Here is a 19,738-nt window from a genome sequence, read left to right as displayed (position 1 = left end):
TCACAGGACAAAATATGACAGTTATTTCACATTCCTATTTTATTTAACACATTTACAGTTTACATTTATTAATATGGAAGAAAGAAAGGCTAAATATTTAGAAATATTACAGCACCAGGGATAAAACGTTTTATAAACAGAAACTATACAGCAAAGTTATAACAACACCTCAAAGTTAAGGGCACACATGGCAAAATAACTATTGCCACAAACGGATGTATTTTTGTAGTAGGCTACATATATAACCATCCTTTTAGCTATATCCAGTTATGGTTACTCCAAATAACATTGTCTGAAGCTGCAATTGAAAACAAGCACCATATTAATATTATTGTTGTGTGACTGAATCCTGTTGGTTTGTTCTCTGTAGTTCGGAGCCCTCAGTGCATTTCTCTCCATAAAACAACCATAGTCTAAGGTTTGTGGTCATGGTCTAACCATGGACAACTAGGGTTTTATCAACTACTTCCATTTAAGATGTGCGGTCGCAGAGCCCTCAGGATGCGATTGCTCTTTGTAAGATCTGCTGGCAGTTCATTGTCCTGCAAAGAAAACATAACCAGTCATGAAAAAATGATCAACCTGAAATGCATCCTCTTCTGCTTTCCTTCTTATCCCTAGCTCACACTACAGTGATGTACCTTGTTGGGTAGTGTGGGGTCTGCGTTGGCCCCCAGCAGAAGGTTTACACTTTTATGATTGTCACCCATGACAGCAGCGTGGAGGGCTGTGGAACCATTCTGGAAAAATTAAACAGTTAAGACACTTGTAACTAACAGCGGTTTCTTATCACTAAAACACTGCAAATGTTTTACAATACAATGTCTCACATTATACTTCTGAGTAAAAACTACTCATGGCAAGTCAGGAGATGCCAAAGCGCAAGCTTTATCTTGATATCTATCCTACCTTGAGAAGGCCCAATGAAGGGGAGAACTTGAGGAGCTCCTCAATGACAGCGTTGTGTCCTTTGAAAGCTGCCTTGAATAGTGCAGTTGACCCGTCCTTCAATGAGATCAAAAGAAACATGATACATTAACATTTAAAAACTTACACAAAGAAAGTCATTTAAATAAATGAATTGATTTAATATATATATATATATTAATGTATTTTTTTAATGGTTTTTCCACGAGTAAACCCTGAAAGAGGATTTGAAAGATAAAGCAACCACATGGAGGAATATGATCTTGTCTTTGTCAACCCACTGGGCACCGACTGGGTTGCTAAAGGACTACATACTTTTCTGTCAGCATCCCGATCTGCACCACGCAGAAGTAAAACCTTCACTACTTCACTGTGTCCCATCTGGGCTGCCATCCACAGGGGGACTGTGCCATCCTGGAGAGGGGGGGGTACGGTAGGGAGTGGAGTGAGGAGAAACAGAAGGGGGAAAGTTACATGGAGATAAAAATAAAAGGAGGAAGAGGGTGAGACGAGAGATGACGATGTCAGTCCCTCTATTGAGGTCCTCTATTATTGTATGGGAGTGTGGCCTCACTTCCCTAGGGTGGTTAACTTTGGCTCCAGATGACAGAAGTTGACGTATGACAGTCACATGACCCTCCTGGGAAGCAAGGAAGAGTGGAGTGGCACCATCCTAAAACATGATATTAGAAACAAGTCACATCAGAAAAGTAAATGACAAAGCGATGCACTGTATGGCTTGTCCTATGAATAGTAACAGACCCTACAGTGCTTTCGGAAAGTATTCAGATCCCTTGACTTTTTCCACATTTTGTTACATTACAGCTTTATTCTAAAATTGATTAAATAGTGTTTTTCCTCATCAATAAAAAAACGTAAATATCACATTTACATAAGTATTCAGACCCTTTACTCAGTACTTTGTTGAAGCACCTCTGGCAGCGATTACAGCCTCAAGTCTTCTTGGGTATGATGCTACAAGCTTGGCACACCTGTATTTGGGGAGTTTTTCCCCATTCTTCTCTGCAGATCCTCTCAAGCTCTGTCAGATTGGATGGGGAGCGTCACTGCAGAGTTATTTTCAGGTCTCTCCAGAGATGTTCGATCGGGTTCAAGTCCAGAATCTGTCTGGGCCATTCAAAGACATGTCCAGAAGCCACTCCTGCGTTGTCTTGACTGTGTGCTTAGGGTAGTCCTGTTGGAAGTGGAACCTTCGCCCCAGTCTGAGGACCTACTTTGCTCCGCTCATCTTTCTCTCGATCTTGACTAGTCTCCCAGTCCCTGCCCTGAAAAACATCCCAACAGCATGATGCTGCCACCAGCATGCTTCACCATAGGGATGGTAGCAGGTTTCCTCCAGATGGGCTGCTTTGCATTCAGGCCAAAGAGTTTAATCTTGTTTTTATCAGACCAGAGAATCTTGTTTAGGTGCCTTTTGGCAAACTCCAAGCGGGTTGTGCCTTTTACTGAGGATTGTCTTCTGTCTGGCCACTCTACCATAAAGGCCTGATTGGTGGAGTGCTGCAGAGATGGTTGTCCTTCTGGAAGGTTCTCCCATCTCCACAGAGGAACTCTGGAGCTCTGTAAGAGTAAGCATTGGGTTCTTGGTCACCTCCCTGACCAAGTCCCTTCTCCCCCAATTGCTCAGTGTAGCCTGTCGGCCAGCTCTAGGAAGAGTCTTGGTGGTTCCACACATCTTACGTTTAAGAATAATGGAGGCCAATGTGTTCTTGGGGACCTTCAATGCTGCATATTGTTTTTTTGTACCCTTCCCCAGGACAGCACCTCGACACAATCCTGTCTCAGAGCTCTACGGACAATTCCCTCGACCTCATGGCTTGGTTTTTGCTTTAACAGGCACTGTCAACTGTGGAACCTTATATAGGCTGGTGTGTGCCTTTCTAAATCATGTCCAATCAATTGAATTTACCACAGGTGGACTCCAATCAAGTTGTAGAAATCTCAAGGAGGATCAATGGAAACAGGATGCACCTGAGCTCAATTTGTAGTCTCATACTTACAGTGGGGCAAAAAAGTATTTAGTCAGCCACCAATTGTGCAAGTACTCCCACTTAAAAAGATGAGAGGCCTGTAATTTTCATCATAGGTACACTTCAACTATGACAGACAAAATGAGAGAGAAAAATCCAGAAAATCACATTGTAGGATTTTTTTTGAATTTATTTGCAAATTATGGTGGAAAATAAGTATTTGGTCAATAACAAACAAGCAAGATTTCTGGCTCTCACAGACCTGTAACTTCTACTTTTAAGAGGCTCCTCTGTCCTCCACTCGTTACCTATATTAATGGCACCTGTTTGAACTTGTTATCAGTATAAAAGACACCTGTCCACAACCTCAAACAGTCACACTCCAAACTCCACTATGGCCAAGACCAAAGAGCTGTCAAAGGACACCAGAAACAAAATTGTAGACCTGCACCAGGCTGGGAAGACTGAATCTGCAATAGGTAAGCAGCTTGGTTTGAAGAAATCAACTGTGGGAGCAATTATTAGGAAATGGAAGACATACAAGACCACTGATAATCTCCCTCGATCTGGGGCTCCACGCAGGATCTCACCCCATGGGGTCAAAATGATCACAAGAACGGTGAGCAAAAATCCCAGAACCACACGGGGGGACCTAGTGAATGACCTGCAGAGAGCTGGGACCAAAGTAACAAAGCCTACCATCAGTAACACACTATGCCGCCAGGGACTCAAATCCTGCAGTGCCAGACGTGTCCCCTGCTTAAGCCAGTACATGTCCAGGCCAGTCTGAAGTTTGCTAGAGAGCATTTGGATGATCCAGAAGAAGATTGGGAGAATGTCAGATGAAACCAAAATATAACTTTTTGGTAAAAACTCAACTCGTCGTGTTTGGAGGACAAAGAATGCTGAGTTGCATCCAAAGAACACCATACCTACTGTGAAGCATGGGGGTGGAAACATCATGCTTTGGGGCTTTTTCTGCAAAGGGACCAGGACGACTGATCCGTGTAAAGGAAAGAATGAATGGGGCCATGTATCGTGAGATTTTGAGTGAAAACCTCCTTCCATCAGCAAGGGCATGGAAGATGAAACGTGGCTGGGTCTTTCAGCATGACAATGATCCCAAACACACCGCCTGGGCGACGAAGGAGTGGCTTCGTAAGAAGCATTTCAAGGTCCTGGAGTGACCTAGCCAGTCTCCAGATCTCAACCCCATAGAAAATCTTTGGAGGGAGTTGAAAGTCCGTGTTGCCCAGCAACAGCCCCAAAACATCACTGCTGTAGAGGAGATCTGCATGGAGGAATGGGCCAAAATACCAGCAACAGTGTGTGAAAACCTTGTGAAGACTTACAGAAAACGTTTGACCTCTGTCATTGCCAACAAAGGGTATATAACAAAGTATTGAGATAAACTTTTGTTATTGACCAAATACTTATTTTCCACCATAATTTGCAAATAAATTCATTAAAGTGTACCTATGATGAAAATTACAGGCCTCATCTTTTTAATTGGGATAACTTGCACAATTGGTGGCTGACTAAATACTTTTTTGCCCCACTGTATCTCAATACTTGTGTAAATAAGGTATTTCTGTGTTTTATTTTTTATACATTTAGAAAAATCTGTTTTCTCTGTCATTGTGGGGTATTGTGTGTAGATTGATGAGGAAAACATTTAATTTAATCCATTAGGCTGTAGAGTAACAACATGTAGAAAAAGTCAAGGGGTCTGAATACTTTCCGAATGCCCCGTATTACAATGTATGACTATAAATTGTGCCTTCCTGTATTATACTTATGCTAAAATGTTTATATTCTACTGCCATTTACCTCTATGTTTGTATTCTTATATTTTATTATTTCTTATTGTTAGCTAGCTAAATGTAACCTCAAATACCATCAACCATTTTGAAAATATTGTAATGTGATATTTTGACCATATCACCCAGCCCTAACAGTGCATAAAACAAAATGGATCTCATGTCTGACTCAGCGGTAACATGAGTGTGTGTGATTTTGTTTTGTGGACTACAGCAGTGGACACTGTCAGTGGGGTTCTGCAGGGAAAAGGAGTGGTGGAAAAGAACAGTGTGTGAGAGGTGTTAGGGATGCTCACATGCAGCTGATCATGGACATTGGCGCCGTTCTTCAGCAGAGTGTCCACCACCTTAGAGTGGCCGTACTGGCAGGCTGCAGAGAGGGCTGTGCCACCGTCCTGCCAAACCATGAGAATACAGATTAGCCACATATCCTGGAGTGACTGGCCCATGGAATATGACTTAACACAGCAGGCATCAAACACTCTGGATCCCTGCTGTCAGTATATTCTGTCCGTCTCCCCCTGATGTCCTCTGACTCTCTCTCACTGTAATCTCTCTCTCTCTCTCTCTCTCACTCTCTGTCTCCAAGTAGGTGACACAGCATACCTTTGTCTGGAATTCAGTTGAGCCACCAAATTCAAAGAGCAGCTTCACTACTTCATTGTGTCCCTGCTGGGAAGCGAAGAAGAGGGCAGTGGAGCCTGTCTGAGGGTAGAAACATGCATTCAATGTCAGAAAGATCTTAAACGGACATACCTGTTCACATTTTCTCAATGATTCAAAACATCTTTACTGCTTATTGATTTCTACTTTGACCACATTAGTCTCAAGGCAACATCAATAATGCACCGACCGTTTCAACCACCGAACTGTGTACTCTATGGAAAAGTGGAAGGTTGCAGTTTATCAACGAGCAACACTAAAACCGAGGTAAGTCTTATATCGACAGCAAAGTGTACTAAAGTGGTCATCTACCGTACCTCTCTCTGCAGGTTAATGTCAGTTCCCTGCATGATCAGCTCCCTGGCACAGTCATAGTGGCCGCTGTAGGACGCCACCATCAGGGCTGTGGTGCCAAACTGGAAAGAGATCGAGGCATCACAATCAATCAACACCTCAGTCCTTAAGTCCAGTCAGATCCTTGTTTACACGTCATTAAAACTGCACAGGAAAGAAACATGGTGCACATGTTTTTTAAAAAGTTTTGCAAGTGTTTTGGTTCTCCTAAAGACAATCTAATTACACACACACCCCTCCATAAATAACACTCCTTGCCTGATGCTCTTTCCAATCATTCACATGCCATAATCGCTAGTGAAACATAGTTGAACTTGTCAGCAGAGACTCGACAAAGCATTATATTTCAGATACCACGCAACAATAAACAATTAGATGTGACACACATGAAAACAGCAAGCACATAAGTGGACTTACAACACATTATTAAGACATGTATACATCCACACACACACAGAGACAGACAGAAGGGTTGTAGCTCTCTCTTTCTCTCCTACCACAGGTGGTTTATGGGTAAAGCGTGCAGCTGAGCCGCCAGGGCATGCAGTGTCCGTACACTGTCTCTGCAGTCGGCATCCACACGACCACTGTTGAGCAGTAATTGAAGCAGGGCCAAGTTCCCCTTACGAGCTGCCCAAAACACGGCATTAGCAAGGGGAGTCTCCTTCTGCAGGACAAACGCACATGATACAACATCGACTAGACATTGGTGTCAGAAAACAGACCTGTAATCAGAATAAAAGGTAACAGATCTACAGTATCATCTCAGAATTCCAAATTTGGCATGCAATTTGTTTAGTATTGATCAGACAATGGTGGTTATAGACATAACCATTTCAAATGAGTTGCAGTCAGGCAATTCCTGTTCACAATCAATATGAATCAATATGGACAGAGGCTCTTTGCACATGCACACACATTGATTATGCTCTTGCATTGTGTATGGTGTGGTTGTATGGTCTCTGGTCTGGTTGTGTGGTCTCTAACAGTCTAGCTCCCACCCACCAACATTGGTCCAAATAAATCTGTGTAAACCTAACACAGACAAGACAAAATAATACATTTGATCATGTGTCAATCAAATCATGACCAAGTCCAGTTAAATGGTTTGAAAGATAAGTATGGAATACTCTACTGCAATAATGAGACCTCTTTATGGAAACAGTAAGTTTGACTGTAATTCAATGGGGCCAAACAGTTCAAAGTGTCAAAGTTAATAGAAATTGGGATTTACTCATTTTTGGTGGATATTTCCAAATACTGCATGTGGGTGGGGCATGGTCTGCAATGGTAGGCTGCTCATGGCCAGATGATGATCAACTACCTCAACACCTGTCACTCTACTCTAGTGACATGACAACCTAATCTTAGCCAGGTCAAAAGGGCAGGACTCTGACTGAAGGTCAAGCAGCAGATCTAATTTCCATAAATACATCATTATTGCGCGCAAGCCGCCTGCAGGTTACACTCGCATACTCTTCATCATAGACCTATTCATAACACACATTATGAGCGATGGCCGCAAAGAAAGTTAACATTCGTAGTGAGTTGATTATGCTACTCTCTTTTCATTTCAAGCTTGGTTAGAGTAGCCTATGCAGAACATCAGGAAAATGTGGAGATTACCTTGAACGACATCCTGAAGACCTCATTCGTGACTCATCTTTCTTGCGTATGCAAAAAATTGCGATGCCCTTATATTACTATAATAACTGTCTAAAACGTATTTGTTTGGTCTATTTGTTGTGGCTTCTCCAGGGGTGTTGGCGCGCGGAAGGAAAAACAACACGCAGTCTGTGTATATTCTCTGCAGTGCCGCTCCAGCCACACAGACTGGCGCGCTGTCTGCTCACTGACTCAATTCCGTGTGGCGCTCTGTCTGCTCACTGACTCAATTCCGTGTGGCGCTCTGTCTGCTCACTGAATCAATTCCGTGTGGCTCTCTGTCTGCTCACTGAATCAATTCCGTGTGGCGTTCTGTCTGCTCACTGAATCAATTCCGTGTGGCGCTCTGTCTGCTCACTGACTCAATTCCGTGTGGCGCTCTGTCTGCTCACTGAATCAATTCTGTGTGGCGTTCTGTCTGCTCACTGAATCAATTCCGTTTGGCGCTCTGTCTGCTCACTGAATTAATTCATTGAAGTCGTTTGTTTAAACAAATTCATCGAGTTTGATTCTGCTACAATTTCATTTTGTGGGTAGTAGTCATATACATTAACACCAAGATAGTAGTTGGCTTACACTGAGGCAACATAGGCTATTGTTTTATATATGACACAAGGTTTTGTTCTATTCAAGGTAACGTTAGTGTAGGATTATTTTCCTGACTAATTATTTAATATAGGCTATAATGGGCGGCAGGTAGCCTAGTGGTTAGAGTGTTGGACTAAATGAAATCAAAGTTTATTTGTCACGTGCGCCGAATACAACAGGTATTACAGTGAAATGCTTACTTACAGGCTCTAACCAATAGTGCAAAAAAAGGTATTATGTGAACAATAGGTAGGTAAAGAAATAAAACAACAGAAAAAGACAGGCTATAAAGGTAGCGAGGCTACATACAGACACCGGTTATTCAGGCTGATTGAGGTAGTTTGTACATGTAGATATGGTTAAAGTGACTATACATATATGATGATCAGAGAGTAGTAGTAGCGTAAATGAGGGGTTGGCGGATGGGTGGTTGGTGGTACACAATGCAGATAGCCCGGTTAGCCAATGTGCGGGAGCACTGGTTGGTCGGCCCAATTGAGGTAGTATGTACATGAATGTATAGTTAAAGTGACTGTGCATATAAGATAAACCGAAAGTAGCAGCAGCTAAAAAGAGGGGTTGGGGAGGCACACAATGCAAATAGTCCGGGTAGCCATTTGATTATCTGTTCAGGAGTCTTGTGGCTTGGGTGTAAAAACTGTTGAGAAGCCTTTTTGTCCTAGACTTGGCACTCCGGTACCACTTGCCATGCGGTAGTAGAGAGAACAGTCTATGGTTGGGGTGGCTGGGGTCTTTGACAATTTTTAGGGCCTTTCTCTGACACCGCCTGGTGTAGAGGTCCTGGATGGCAGGCAACTTAGCCCCAGTGATGTACTGGGCCGTACGCACTACCCTCTGTAGTGCCTTGTGGTCAGAGGCCGAGCAATTGCCGTACCAGGCAGTGATGCAACCAGTCAGGATGCTCTCGATGTTGCAGCTGTAGAACTTTTTGAGGATCTCAGGACCCATGTCAAATCTTTTTAGTTTCCTGAGGGGGGATAGGCTTTGTCGTGCCCTCTTCATGACTATCTTGGTGTGTTTGGACCATTCTAGTTTGTTGGTGATGTGGACACGAAGGAACGTCAATGAGAATGGGGGCGTGCTTGGTCCTCCTTTTCCTGTAGTCCACAATCATCTCCTTAGTCTTGGTTACGTTGAGGGATAGGTTGTTATTCTGACACCACCCGGCCAGGTCTCTGACCTCCTCCCTATAGGCTCCTCCCTCTCGTCGTTGTCGATGATCAGGCCTACCACTGTTGTGTCGTCTGCAAACTTAATGATGGTGTTGGAGTCGTGCCTGGCCATGCAGTCGTGGGTGAACAGGGAGTACAGGAGGGGACTGAGCACGCACCCCTGGGGAGCTCCAGTGTTGAGGATCAGCGTGGCAGATGTGTTGCTAGTAACCGAAAGGTTGCAAGATCGAATCCCCGAGCCAACAAGGTAAAAATCTGTTGTTCTGCCCCTGAACAAGGCACTGTTCCTAGGTCGTCATTCAAAATAATATATTTTTCTTAACTGATTTGCCTAGTTAAATAAATATACAACATAAGGCATTTACAAGCAGAATCTGTGTTTGAGGAAAAAAATGTGTTTACTTAATTATTTACCTAACTAATTATCTATCTGCGTTCTTAATGGCTAATCCATTCATTGCGTTGAATAAACTTATTTGACTCCATCCAGTCCTCAGCCATACACCTGTACTCGGATCTTACAATAGTGTCTGTACTGTGACCCATGCTACCCTGCATGCCTGCATGTTAAGAAGCTTTTGCTGCCACAACTGTTTCAAAGGTATTAGTTTGTGACGAACTTTGGGAGAAGAAACATGACTGTTTTCACAGGCTACGCTAGTCATTCAGGAGATAAGCACAAGCTTCAATGATGCAATGGGTGCCTGGGCCTACACAAAAGCACAGCCTGACACCAAAATATCAGGGTGCATAATGTTTTAGTATTTATTAGGATCCCCATTAGCTGCTCGCCTGCTACCAAGGCAGCAGCTATCATTCCTGGTGTCCAAACAGGATAAAAACAATTACAATGTGCAATACTCCAATGTGTGTAAAGTGTGTGTTAGAGTATGTTTGCGTGTGTGTTTGTGTGTGTCTCTCTTCACAGTTCACGTTGTGCCGTGAAGTGTTGTTGTATCTGTTTAATTGTAGGTAATTGGCAGGTTTTTAGAGATGGGCTGTATTTCGAGTAGACCAGCATATTTTCTTGCCACCGCTAAGCTATTGTTGTGAGGAGTGTCAAAAAACTCTGATGTAGGCTACTTTGAATAGTGACTTACTGTGTTTACACTCTGTGACCTGGGATTGTCTAATAAGGGTTGTTTTCTCCCCTGTTGGCATGTCCCTCTTGTGTGTAGGTGATGGGGATTCATACAGGCCCGTGGGGAGCACACCCTTCATCACAGGCAATGAAAGAGGTGGTGATGACCGGTTACGGTCAGAGTGTGGAATTAGTCTCAGAACATGAACACAAGACAGCCCAACTTTCCAGCAGGTGGTGCCAGGTTATTGACATTAATTTAGTCTAACTTGATTGCATTGATTTTATAACATTATATTCAAAATCTCAGAGCATTTATAGTGTGTCCATAGAATTCTCTCTCCAGAATGGTATAAATTGCAGTAAAGTAATTTACGACAGAACACATTTGGTGAAATACTATACTCTGATCATTCATCCCTCCAGTTCAATGGGCCAGCCTCATGGGGAGAGCTGTGCTGCTCTCTATACTGCTGTCTGATCCTCTCCACGTGGTGTCAGACTCGGATGAGGAGGTGCAGGGGCCATCAGAGTGGCAAACATGGAAGAGGAGCAACGGTGTGTCGTACGACAAGAAGGTTATATGTTATTTTATACACGTACTCATAGACACAGCCTGCATTCACAAACACGCCTCAATAGTTACTGTTGGATAAGGCTACTCAACTTCATATAGGCCTACATGAAGACGCATTGTAAACCTTCAATAATTAATTCTCTCCCTCCCAGACACACACCTTCACAATAATCAACTATTTGTTTGTTCATTCTGAAGCGGATGACATTGAGAGGAAGGCCATTTGGGAGGAGAACATGAGGGTGATTGAGGAGAATAATAACAGTTTTATCAGAGGGACAAGGATGTTGTTATGAGAATTTCGTTATCAATGTTCATAAACTTCAATTAATCTACTCAGTCTGCAACACAGAGTTTGTAAGGTTCTGGTTGAATGAAACATACAAGAGTTCCCAGCTTACAATAGTCAAAATGTTTATTCACGAGAGCACTCTGAAGTCCATTATACAAAGACATCCATTTTATACTTGCTCCCTACTTACGCACATACTTCCACACAAACAGTAGGTATCCTACGCACATTCATACACACAAACAGTAAGTCAGTTGTATCCTTCTCCAGAGTTCTCACCACTGTGTATCACTACCCAGCCGACAGTTCCATTCCCCTGAGATTAGGGAGACCTTGAGAAGTACTCCCTGTCCTATCATAAGTTTCTCTTAGCAAAATAAAGAAAAAAGGGAAGAATGCATCAGCTCGAAAGCTCCGTGCCAGTGCTCGGAAGTTAGAGGCTGTTACCGTTGACTACAGAGCCATGGGCTATGTCACTGAGGTGAAAGACCAGGTGAGGCTTTTCTTTAAAAACTTCTGGAAGTAGAATGTCAGTGCAAACTAGGAAGTTTGAGTTCTGTTGATTTCTCCTCACAGGGTGACTGTGGCTCCTGCTGGGCGTTTAGCACTACGGGGGCCATTGAAGGACAAATGTTCAAGAGGACAGGTCAGCTGGTGTCCTTGAGTGAGCAAAACCTGGTGGACTGCTCCAAGCGCTATGGCACCAATGGCTGCAGTGGAACCTGCATGGCTAATGCCTATGATTATGTGCTTCAGAATGGGCTTCAGTCCACAGACACCTACCCCTACACATCAGTGGTAAGAGTCTGACTGGGGACATCCCTGTCCGTGTAGACCAACGTTACATCATGTTAATAGAAACATATGATTTAAGAAGTACAAGGGGTGAGACACCTTTCTGTATTTCTAGGATTCCCAATTCCCAGCCCTGTTTCTATGAAAGCAGTCAGTCAGTTGCCAGGATTACTGATTAGAGGTTCATACCCACTGGAGATGAGCAGGCCCTGACGGATGCTGTGGCAACCATTGGCCCAATCACCATCGCTGTGGATGCAGATCACCCAAGCTTCATGTTCTACAGTTCAGGTTGGTCTTCATACCTTGAAGCTTGACAACTAAAGGTAGTGTTTTTTTTGTTCCTGTACATAATATTAACTTTGATAGTCCAGGTAAACGTTTTTTGATTCCATTAAAAAAATGCATTTTCCCTATCTGAGCTTGCCTCATTGTAACCAGTGCTATTATTGGTCAAACAGGAATATATGAGGAGCCAAGCTGTAACCCCAACAACCTCAGTCATGCAGTGCTGCTGGTTGGCTATGGCTCTGAAGAGGGACAAGACTATTGGATCATCAAAACAGGTGGGTGAATCACAGGTGGGAGTAACATGGTTTACATTCTAACAAAATATCATAATGGGGTTACTTTTTCATGTACAGTACCAGTCAAAAGTTTGGACACACCTACTCATTCAAGGGTTTTCTTTATTTTTATAATTTTCTACATTGTAGAATAATAGTGAAGACATCAAAACTATGAAATAACACATATGGAATCATGTAGTAACCAAAAATATATTTTATATTTGAGATCCTTCAAAGTAGCCACCCCTTTGCCTTGATGACAGCTTTGCACACTCTTGGCATTCTCTCAACCAACTTCATGAGGAATGCTTTTCCAACAGTCTTGAAGGAGTTCCCACATATGCTGAGCACTTGTTGGCTGCTTTTCCTTCACTCTGTGATCAAACCATCCCAAACCATGGGTTGAGGTCGGGTGATTGTGGAGGCCAGGTAATCTGATGCAGCACTCCATCACTCTCTTTCTTGGTCAAATAGCCCTTACACAGCCTGGAGGTGTGTTTGGGGTAATTGTCTTGTTGAAAAACAAATGATAGTCCCACTAAGCGCAAACCAGATGGGATGGAATATATCGCTGCAGAATGCTGTGCTATCCATGCTGGTTAAGTGTGCCTTGAATTCTAAATAAATCACAGACAGTGTCATCAGCAAAGCATCATCACATCTCTTCCTCCATGCTTCACGGTGGGAACCACATGTGTTGATAATCCGTTCCCCTACTCTGCATCTCACAAAGACGCGGTGGTTTGAAAAGAAAATCTCAAAGTTGGATTCATCAGACCAAAGGACATATTTCCACTGGTCTAATGTCCATTGCTCATGTTTCTTGGCCCAAGCAAGTCCCTTCTTATTATTGTTGTCCTTTAGTAGTGGTTTCTTTGCAGCAATTCGACCACGAAGGCCTAATTCACGCAGTCTCCTCTGAACAGTTGATGTTGAGATGTGTCGGTTACTTGAACTCTGTGAAGTATTTATTTGGGCTGCAATTTCTGAGGTGCAGTTAACTGTAATGAACTTATCCTCTGCAGCAGAGGTAACTCTGGGTCTGACTGACCTTCATGGACTGTCGTTTCTCTTTGCTTATTTGAGCTGTTCTTGCCATAATATGGACTTGGTCTTTTACCAAATAGAGCTATCTTCTGTATACCACCCCTACCTTGTCACAACACAACAGATTGTCTCAAACGCATTAAAAAGGAAAACAATTCCACAGATGAACTTTTAACAAGGCACACCTGTTAAAACCTTTTTGGGATATGGGGCAGCATTTTCACTTTTGGATGAATAGCGTGCCCAGAGTGAACTACCTCCTACTCTGTCCCAGATGCTAATATATGCATATTATTAGTAGTATTGAATAGAAAACTGTTTCTAAAACTGTTTGAATGATGACTGTGAGTATAACAGAACTCATATGGCAGGCGAAAACCTGAGAAAAATCCAACCAGGAAGTGGGACATCTGAGGTTTGTAGTTTTTCAAAGCTTGGCCTACCGAGTACACATTGAGATATGGATGAGGTTGCACTTCCTAGGGCTTCCCCTAGATGTCAATTTGAATGAGGATTCTACTATAAAGGAGGGGCTCTCAGAGTTACATCTCGTTCCGGTGCCTTTCTGAAGACAAAGGAATTCTCCGGTTGAAACATTATTGATGTTTTATGTTAACCCTTGGAACTCCCTCTCCCGGATCCGGGGGAATTGTCATCAACTGACACTAATTAGCATAACGCAACGGACAAAAAATATTACTAGAAAATATTAATATTCATGAAATCACAAGTGAAATATATTGAAACACAGCTTAGCCTTTTGTTAATCACCCTGTCATCTCAGATTTTGAAATTATGCTTTACAGCCAAAGCAAGACAAGCATTTGTGTAAGTTTATCGATAGCCTAGCATAGCATTATGCCTTAAGCTTGGTCACGAAAATCAAAAAAGCAATCAAATTAAATCGTTTACCTTTGATGAGCTTCGGATGTTTTCACTCACGAGACTCCCAGTTAGACAGCAAATGTTCATTTTGTCCCATAAAGATTATTTTTATAGCTGAAACACCTCCGTTTGTACTTCATGTTTGGTTGAGAAATCCACCGGAAACTGCAGTCACGACAACGCCAAAAAATATTCCAAATTAGATCCATAATATCGACAGAAACATGGCAAACATTTTTTATTATCAATCCTCAAGGTGTTTTTCAAATATCTATTCGATAATATATCAACCGGGACAGCTGGCTTCTTAGTAGGAAAGAGAGAAACAATGGCCGCATTTGTCTTTTACACACAAAACACTCTGAGAGCCTCCAGCTGACCACTGACGCAATGTTGTCGTTCAGGCTCATTTTTCAAAATAAAAGCCTGAAACTATGTATTGTGACACTAGACACATTAGGGAAGCCATAGAAAAAGAAATCTGGTTGATATCTCATTCACTGCTCAATAGGGACGCATAGGAACGCAGAGCTTTCTAAATAAGAGTCCCTTCCTGATTGGATTTTTCTCAGGCTTTCGCCTGCAATATCAGTTCTGTTATACTCACAGACAATATTTTTACAGTTTTGGAAACTTTAGAGTGTTTTCTATCCTAAGCTGTCAATTATATGCATATTCTAGAATCTTGTCCTGACAAAAGAGCCTGTTTACTTTGGGAACGTTATTTTTCCAAAAATGAAAATAGTGCCCCCTAGTTTCAAGAGGTTTTTAAAAAACATCCTAACGATTGATTCCATACATCTTTGACATGTTTCTAAAGGACTCTCACGGGACTTTTCGAGTTTGTCTGGATGAAATGCTCGCGCTTCATGAAGATGGATTACTGGAGTGGACATAAATGATGGAACTTTTTGGAACAAATCAGTCATTTATTGTCAAACTGGGATTCATAGGAGTGCCTTCTGATGAAGATCATCAAACGTAAGTGAATATTTATGGTGTTGTTTCTAACTTTGTTGATTCCAAAATGGAGGCTATTCCTCTGGCTGTTTTGGGTTCTGAGCGCCATTCTCAGATTATGCTTTTTCCGTAAAGTTTTTTTTAAAATCTGACACAGCGCTTGCATTAAGGAGAAGTCTATCTTTAATTCTGTGAATAACATTAATATCTTTATCAATGTTTATTATTAGTATTTCTGCAAAATCACTGGATGTTTTGGAATCAAAACATTACTGCACGTAAGGCGCCAATGTAAACAGAGATTTCTGGAAATAAATTTGCACATTATCGAACAAAACATACATATATTGTGTAACATGATGTCCTATGAGTGTCATCTGATGAAGATCATCAAAGGTTAGTGATTAATTTAATCTATATTTATGCTTTTTGTGACTCCTATCTTTGGCTGGAAAAATGGCAGTGTTTTGCAAATTATTATGGTGGAAAATACGTATTTGGTCACCTATAAACAAGCAAGATTTCTGGCTGTCACAGACTTCTTCTTTAAGAGGCTCCTCTGTCCTACACTCATTACCTGTATTAATGGCACCTGTTTGAACTTGTTATCAGTATAAATGACACCTGTCCACAACCTCAAACAGTCACACTCCAAACTCCACTATGGCCAAGACCAAAGAGCTGTCAAAGGACACCAGAAACAAAATTGTAGACCTGCACCAGGCTGGGAAGACTGAATCTGCAATAGGTAAGCAGCTTGGTTTGAAGAAATCAACTGTGGGAGCAATTATTAGGAAATGGAAGACATACAAGACCACTGATAATCTCCCTCGATCTGGGGCTCCACGCAAGATCTCACCCTGTGGGGTCAAAATGATCACAAGAACGGTGAGCAAAAATCCCAGAACCACACGGGGGGACCTAGTGAATGACCTGCAGAGAGCTGGGACCAAAGTAACAAAGCCTACCATCAGTAACACACTACGCCGCCAGGGACTGCAGTGCCAGACGTGTCCCCCTGCTTAAGCCAGTACATGTCCAGGCCCGTCTGAAGTTTGCTAGAGAGCATTTGGATGATCCAGAAGAAGATTGGGAGAATGTCATATGGTCAGATGAAACCAAAATATAACTTTTTGGTAAAAACTCAACTCGTCGTGTTTGGAGGACAAAGTATGCTGAGTTGCATCCAAAGAACACCATACCTACTGTGAAGCATGGGCGTGGAAACATCATGCTTTGGGGCTGTTTTTCTGCAAAGGGACCAGGACGACTGATCCGTGTAAAGGAAAAAATGAATGGGGCCATGTATCGTGAGATTTTGAGTGAAAACCTCCTTCCATCAGCAAGGGCATCGAAGATGAAACGTGGCTGGGTCTTTCAGCATGACAATGATCCCAAACACACCGCCCGGGCAACGAAGGAGTGGCTTCGTAAGAAGCATTTCAAGGTCCTGGAGTGGCCTAGCCAGTCTCCAGATCTCAACCCCATAGAAAATCTTTGGAGGGAGTTGAAAGTCCGTGTTGCCCAGCAACAGCCCCAAAACATCACTGCTGTAGAGGAGATCTGCATGGAGGAATGGGCCAAAATACCAGCAACAGTGTGTGAAAACCTTGTGAAGACTTACAGAAAACGTTTGACCTCTGTCATTGCCAACAAAGGGTATATAACAAAGTATTGAGGCAAACTTTTGTTTTTGACCAAATACTTGTTTTCCACCATAATTTGCAAATAAATTCATAAAAAAATCCTACAATGTGATTTTCTGGATTTTTTTCCCTCATTTTGTCTGTCATAGTTGAAGTGTACCTATGATGAAAATTACAGGCCTCTCTCATCTTTTTAAGTGGGATAACTTGCACAATTGGTGGCTGACTAAATACTTTTTTGCCCCACTGTACATATTTCTAGAAAATATTTTTGAATTTCGCCGATGCCTTTTCAGCTGAATGTTGTTGAGGTGTTCCCCTAGCGCTAGAAAGGTTAATTGAAATGCATTCCAGGTGACTACCTCATGAAGAAGCTGGAGAGAATGCCAAGAGTGTGCAAAACTGTCATCAAGGCAAAAGGTGGCTACTTTAAAGAATCTCAAATATAAAATATATTTTGATTTGTTTAACACTTTTTTTGGATACCACATGATTCCATATGTGTTATTACATAGTTTTGATGACTTCACTATTATTCTACAATGGAGAAAATAGTACAAATAAAGAAAAACCCTGGAATGAGTAGGTGTGTCCAAACCTTTGACTGGTACTGTATATTAAGGGGATTTTTTTTATATAAATCTGTGCCTGTTTTCCTTTTCTTCCCAGTTGGAGTACTGGATAGGGAGAGGGTGGCTACATGCGAATGATCCGGAATGGCAGTAACACTTGTGGTATCGCAAGCTATGCGCTCTACCCTATTTTAAGAACCATATAGTTGATAAAGTATCAGAGACAGAACACATCATCTTGGTAGATAGGTGTTCAGAGGTTAATAAAAAGTATTGATTTGGTTTATTTGTGGGGGTGATGGTGCCAGGTATTCTGTCTTTTATACTGTACCACTCTGAGTAATGCTATGGCTGTATTGCATTGTGATGGAGAATAAACCTCAATTGAATTGACATTTGACTGCAATTGTTTTTCTATTTCGGCCGACTGTGGCAGGTTCGTCTAGAATATTGATGTTAGTATTGGATGTTTTGTATATAATGTTAAATACAGGACTGGGTATAGCACTAGATACTGTGCATCAAGGTATCCGATTGCTTTGAAGCTATTTCCTTGCACAGGGAGGCCTCTTGAAAAATCCCTTTCAATCTGCAAGAATGTCAAACAAGGGGACGTAGGATTGGGAACATAATCAGTGTGTAAGCAACGCTATACTTTGGTTTGTATTCTATTTCCTTCTATTATATTGTTATTTAATTCACCTGGTTCATAGGGGTACACCTTACATAGTTTCACAACTGTGAAACGTGACCTGTGGTACATAGTACAAATACTATCTATGCCATGCCAACTTACTGCTCCACAAACACCTCTGAGAAAAAGCAAGTGGTACCCAGGTGATCTTTAAGCCTCAACAACCTCCAAACTAAGCATACTGATATGCTCAGTCTTCCTGTAGGTATACCAGTCAATTTGTATACAGGCATTCTATTTGGCCCTAGTTTTACAGGGGGTGGAGCTCCTAGTTATTTACTCATCATAGTTCCCACAGCCGAGCTCCTCTACAGTGCGGGAGGTAGATTTGCTGTCTTGCAGACGTATGAAAATGACGCAAGGGAGTTTTTCCTGGATTGGAGGAGTATGAGGATTAGTGTTGCGGTGTGCTTTATTTGGCCCCTACACAAAGGGCCAGAGAGGACCACAGAGACATCCAAACTGTGGGTATAACTATCTGGCACAGAGCCACCAGAGCAGTAAGGATCTCTGGCTCCCAAGGAAGTACTGTGACCCCTCATTCAACAGCCAGTCAGCTGGAGCCATCACCCAGGTATTTCTGTACTAGATTACAGATCTTGTGTTTAAGGTTGTTGAGTAACTGATTTGTTAATAGTTGTCAGGGGCTTCTGTCTGAGTTTAATTTTCACTGTAGACATGCAAAACATTTAGTCCACCAATTTCAAAAAGCCTGCTAATTGCATATATTAATGGAGTATGTCCACAAACTACATGTAGATGTTTAAGTAAGAAAATGTTGAACACAAATATATGTATTAATTTGTTACACACAGGGTACACAAACAAAGACAGATTAGCCTTAAACATTTGAAAAGGGACCAAATGGTCCAAACGACAGAACTTTTGATACTTTCATATTCAGGGGGTGTGTCCTCAAATCAATCAATCAAATGTATTTCTGAAGCCCTTTTTACATCAATTGATGTCACAATGATCCCCATTGTTCTTTGGTCATGTGTTGATTTAGTCGTGCAATATACCACACCTTGATTTACAACTCAAACAAGCAATGGTTTTGAATTGAAACCTCTGGAATTTTCACAACAAAATTGTGTCTGAGTGACTTACATAAAAATGGGTTGCTTGGCAAGTCCATATTTACATTAAATCATTATTTTGAATAGCAGGACAATAGAGATAAACAGTGCATGTCCTTCTAACTAGGGTCGTGTTTTACCTTTCTTTCCGCCTGTCCAAGCTTTCTTCAATTAAATAATGTGCTGCGTAAAGTTCAGGACGGGCCAAAAACACGTAGGACTATAGTCCTGATAGTCCTTGCTTTCCACTCACAGCCCCTGTCATCCTGTATAAACACCTACATTTAAACATGCTATACATAAAATCAGAGCTCAGTTTCTCCACTTCACAACACTGTCT

At 42.0% G+C, this 19,738-nt stretch overlaps 1 protein-coding gene and 1 long non-coding RNA gene across 5 annotated transcripts; one reads left to right on the top strand and one right to left on the bottom strand.

The window, feature by feature from the left end:
* Positions 1–15: 15 nt before the first annotated feature.
* LOC112250958 (ankyrin repeat domain-containing protein 29) lies at positions 16–7,812 on the bottom strand. Of its 3 annotated transcripts, XM_024421530.2 has the most exons (10): positions 7,382–7,812; positions 6,312–6,422; positions 5,719–5,817; positions 5,345–5,443; positions 5,035–5,133; positions 1,502–1,600; positions 1,243–1,341; positions 910–1,005; positions 642–740; positions 16–542 (listed from the first exon to the last, which is right to left on the bottom strand). In XM_024421530.2, the coding sequence occupies exons 1-10, from the start codon at positions 7,391–7,393 to the stop codon at positions 459–461; spliced, it is 897 nt and encodes a 298-aa protein (XP_024277298.1). In that variant the 5' UTR covers positions 7,394–7,812; the 3' UTR covers positions 16–458. The 3 variants fall into 3 exon arrangements, with proteins under 3 accessions (XP_024277298.1, XP_024277299.1, XP_024277300.1); XM_024421531.2 differs by lacking the exon at positions 6,312–6,422; XM_024421532.2 differs by lacking the exon at positions 7,382–7,812 and having other exon boundaries at positions 6,253–6,392.
* On the top strand, positions 6,379–18,002 carry LOC112250959. 2 transcript variants are annotated; one of them, XR_002953592.2, is made up of 7 exons: positions 6,379–6,498; positions 10,380–10,516; positions 10,709–10,860; positions 11,728–11,949; positions 12,062–12,237; positions 12,408–12,512; positions 17,723–18,002. It is a non-coding gene; the product is annotated as an uncharacterized LOC112250959 (long non-coding RNA). The 2 variants fall into 2 exon arrangements; XR_002953593.2 differs by lacking the exon at positions 17,723–18,002 and adding an exon at positions 15,268–15,363.
* The last annotated feature ends 1,736 nt before the right edge of the window (positions 18,003–19,738 follow it).

The sequence above is a fragment of the Oncorhynchus tshawytscha genome, linkage group LG05 (assembly GCF_018296145.1).
Source record: "Oncorhynchus tshawytscha isolate Ot180627B linkage group LG05, Otsh_v2.0, whole genome shotgun sequence".
Lineage (NCBI taxonomy): Eukaryota > Metazoa > Chordata > Actinopteri > Salmoniformes > Salmonidae > Oncorhynchus > Oncorhynchus tshawytscha.
This window is presented reverse-complemented; position numbering and strand designations above follow the sequence as displayed.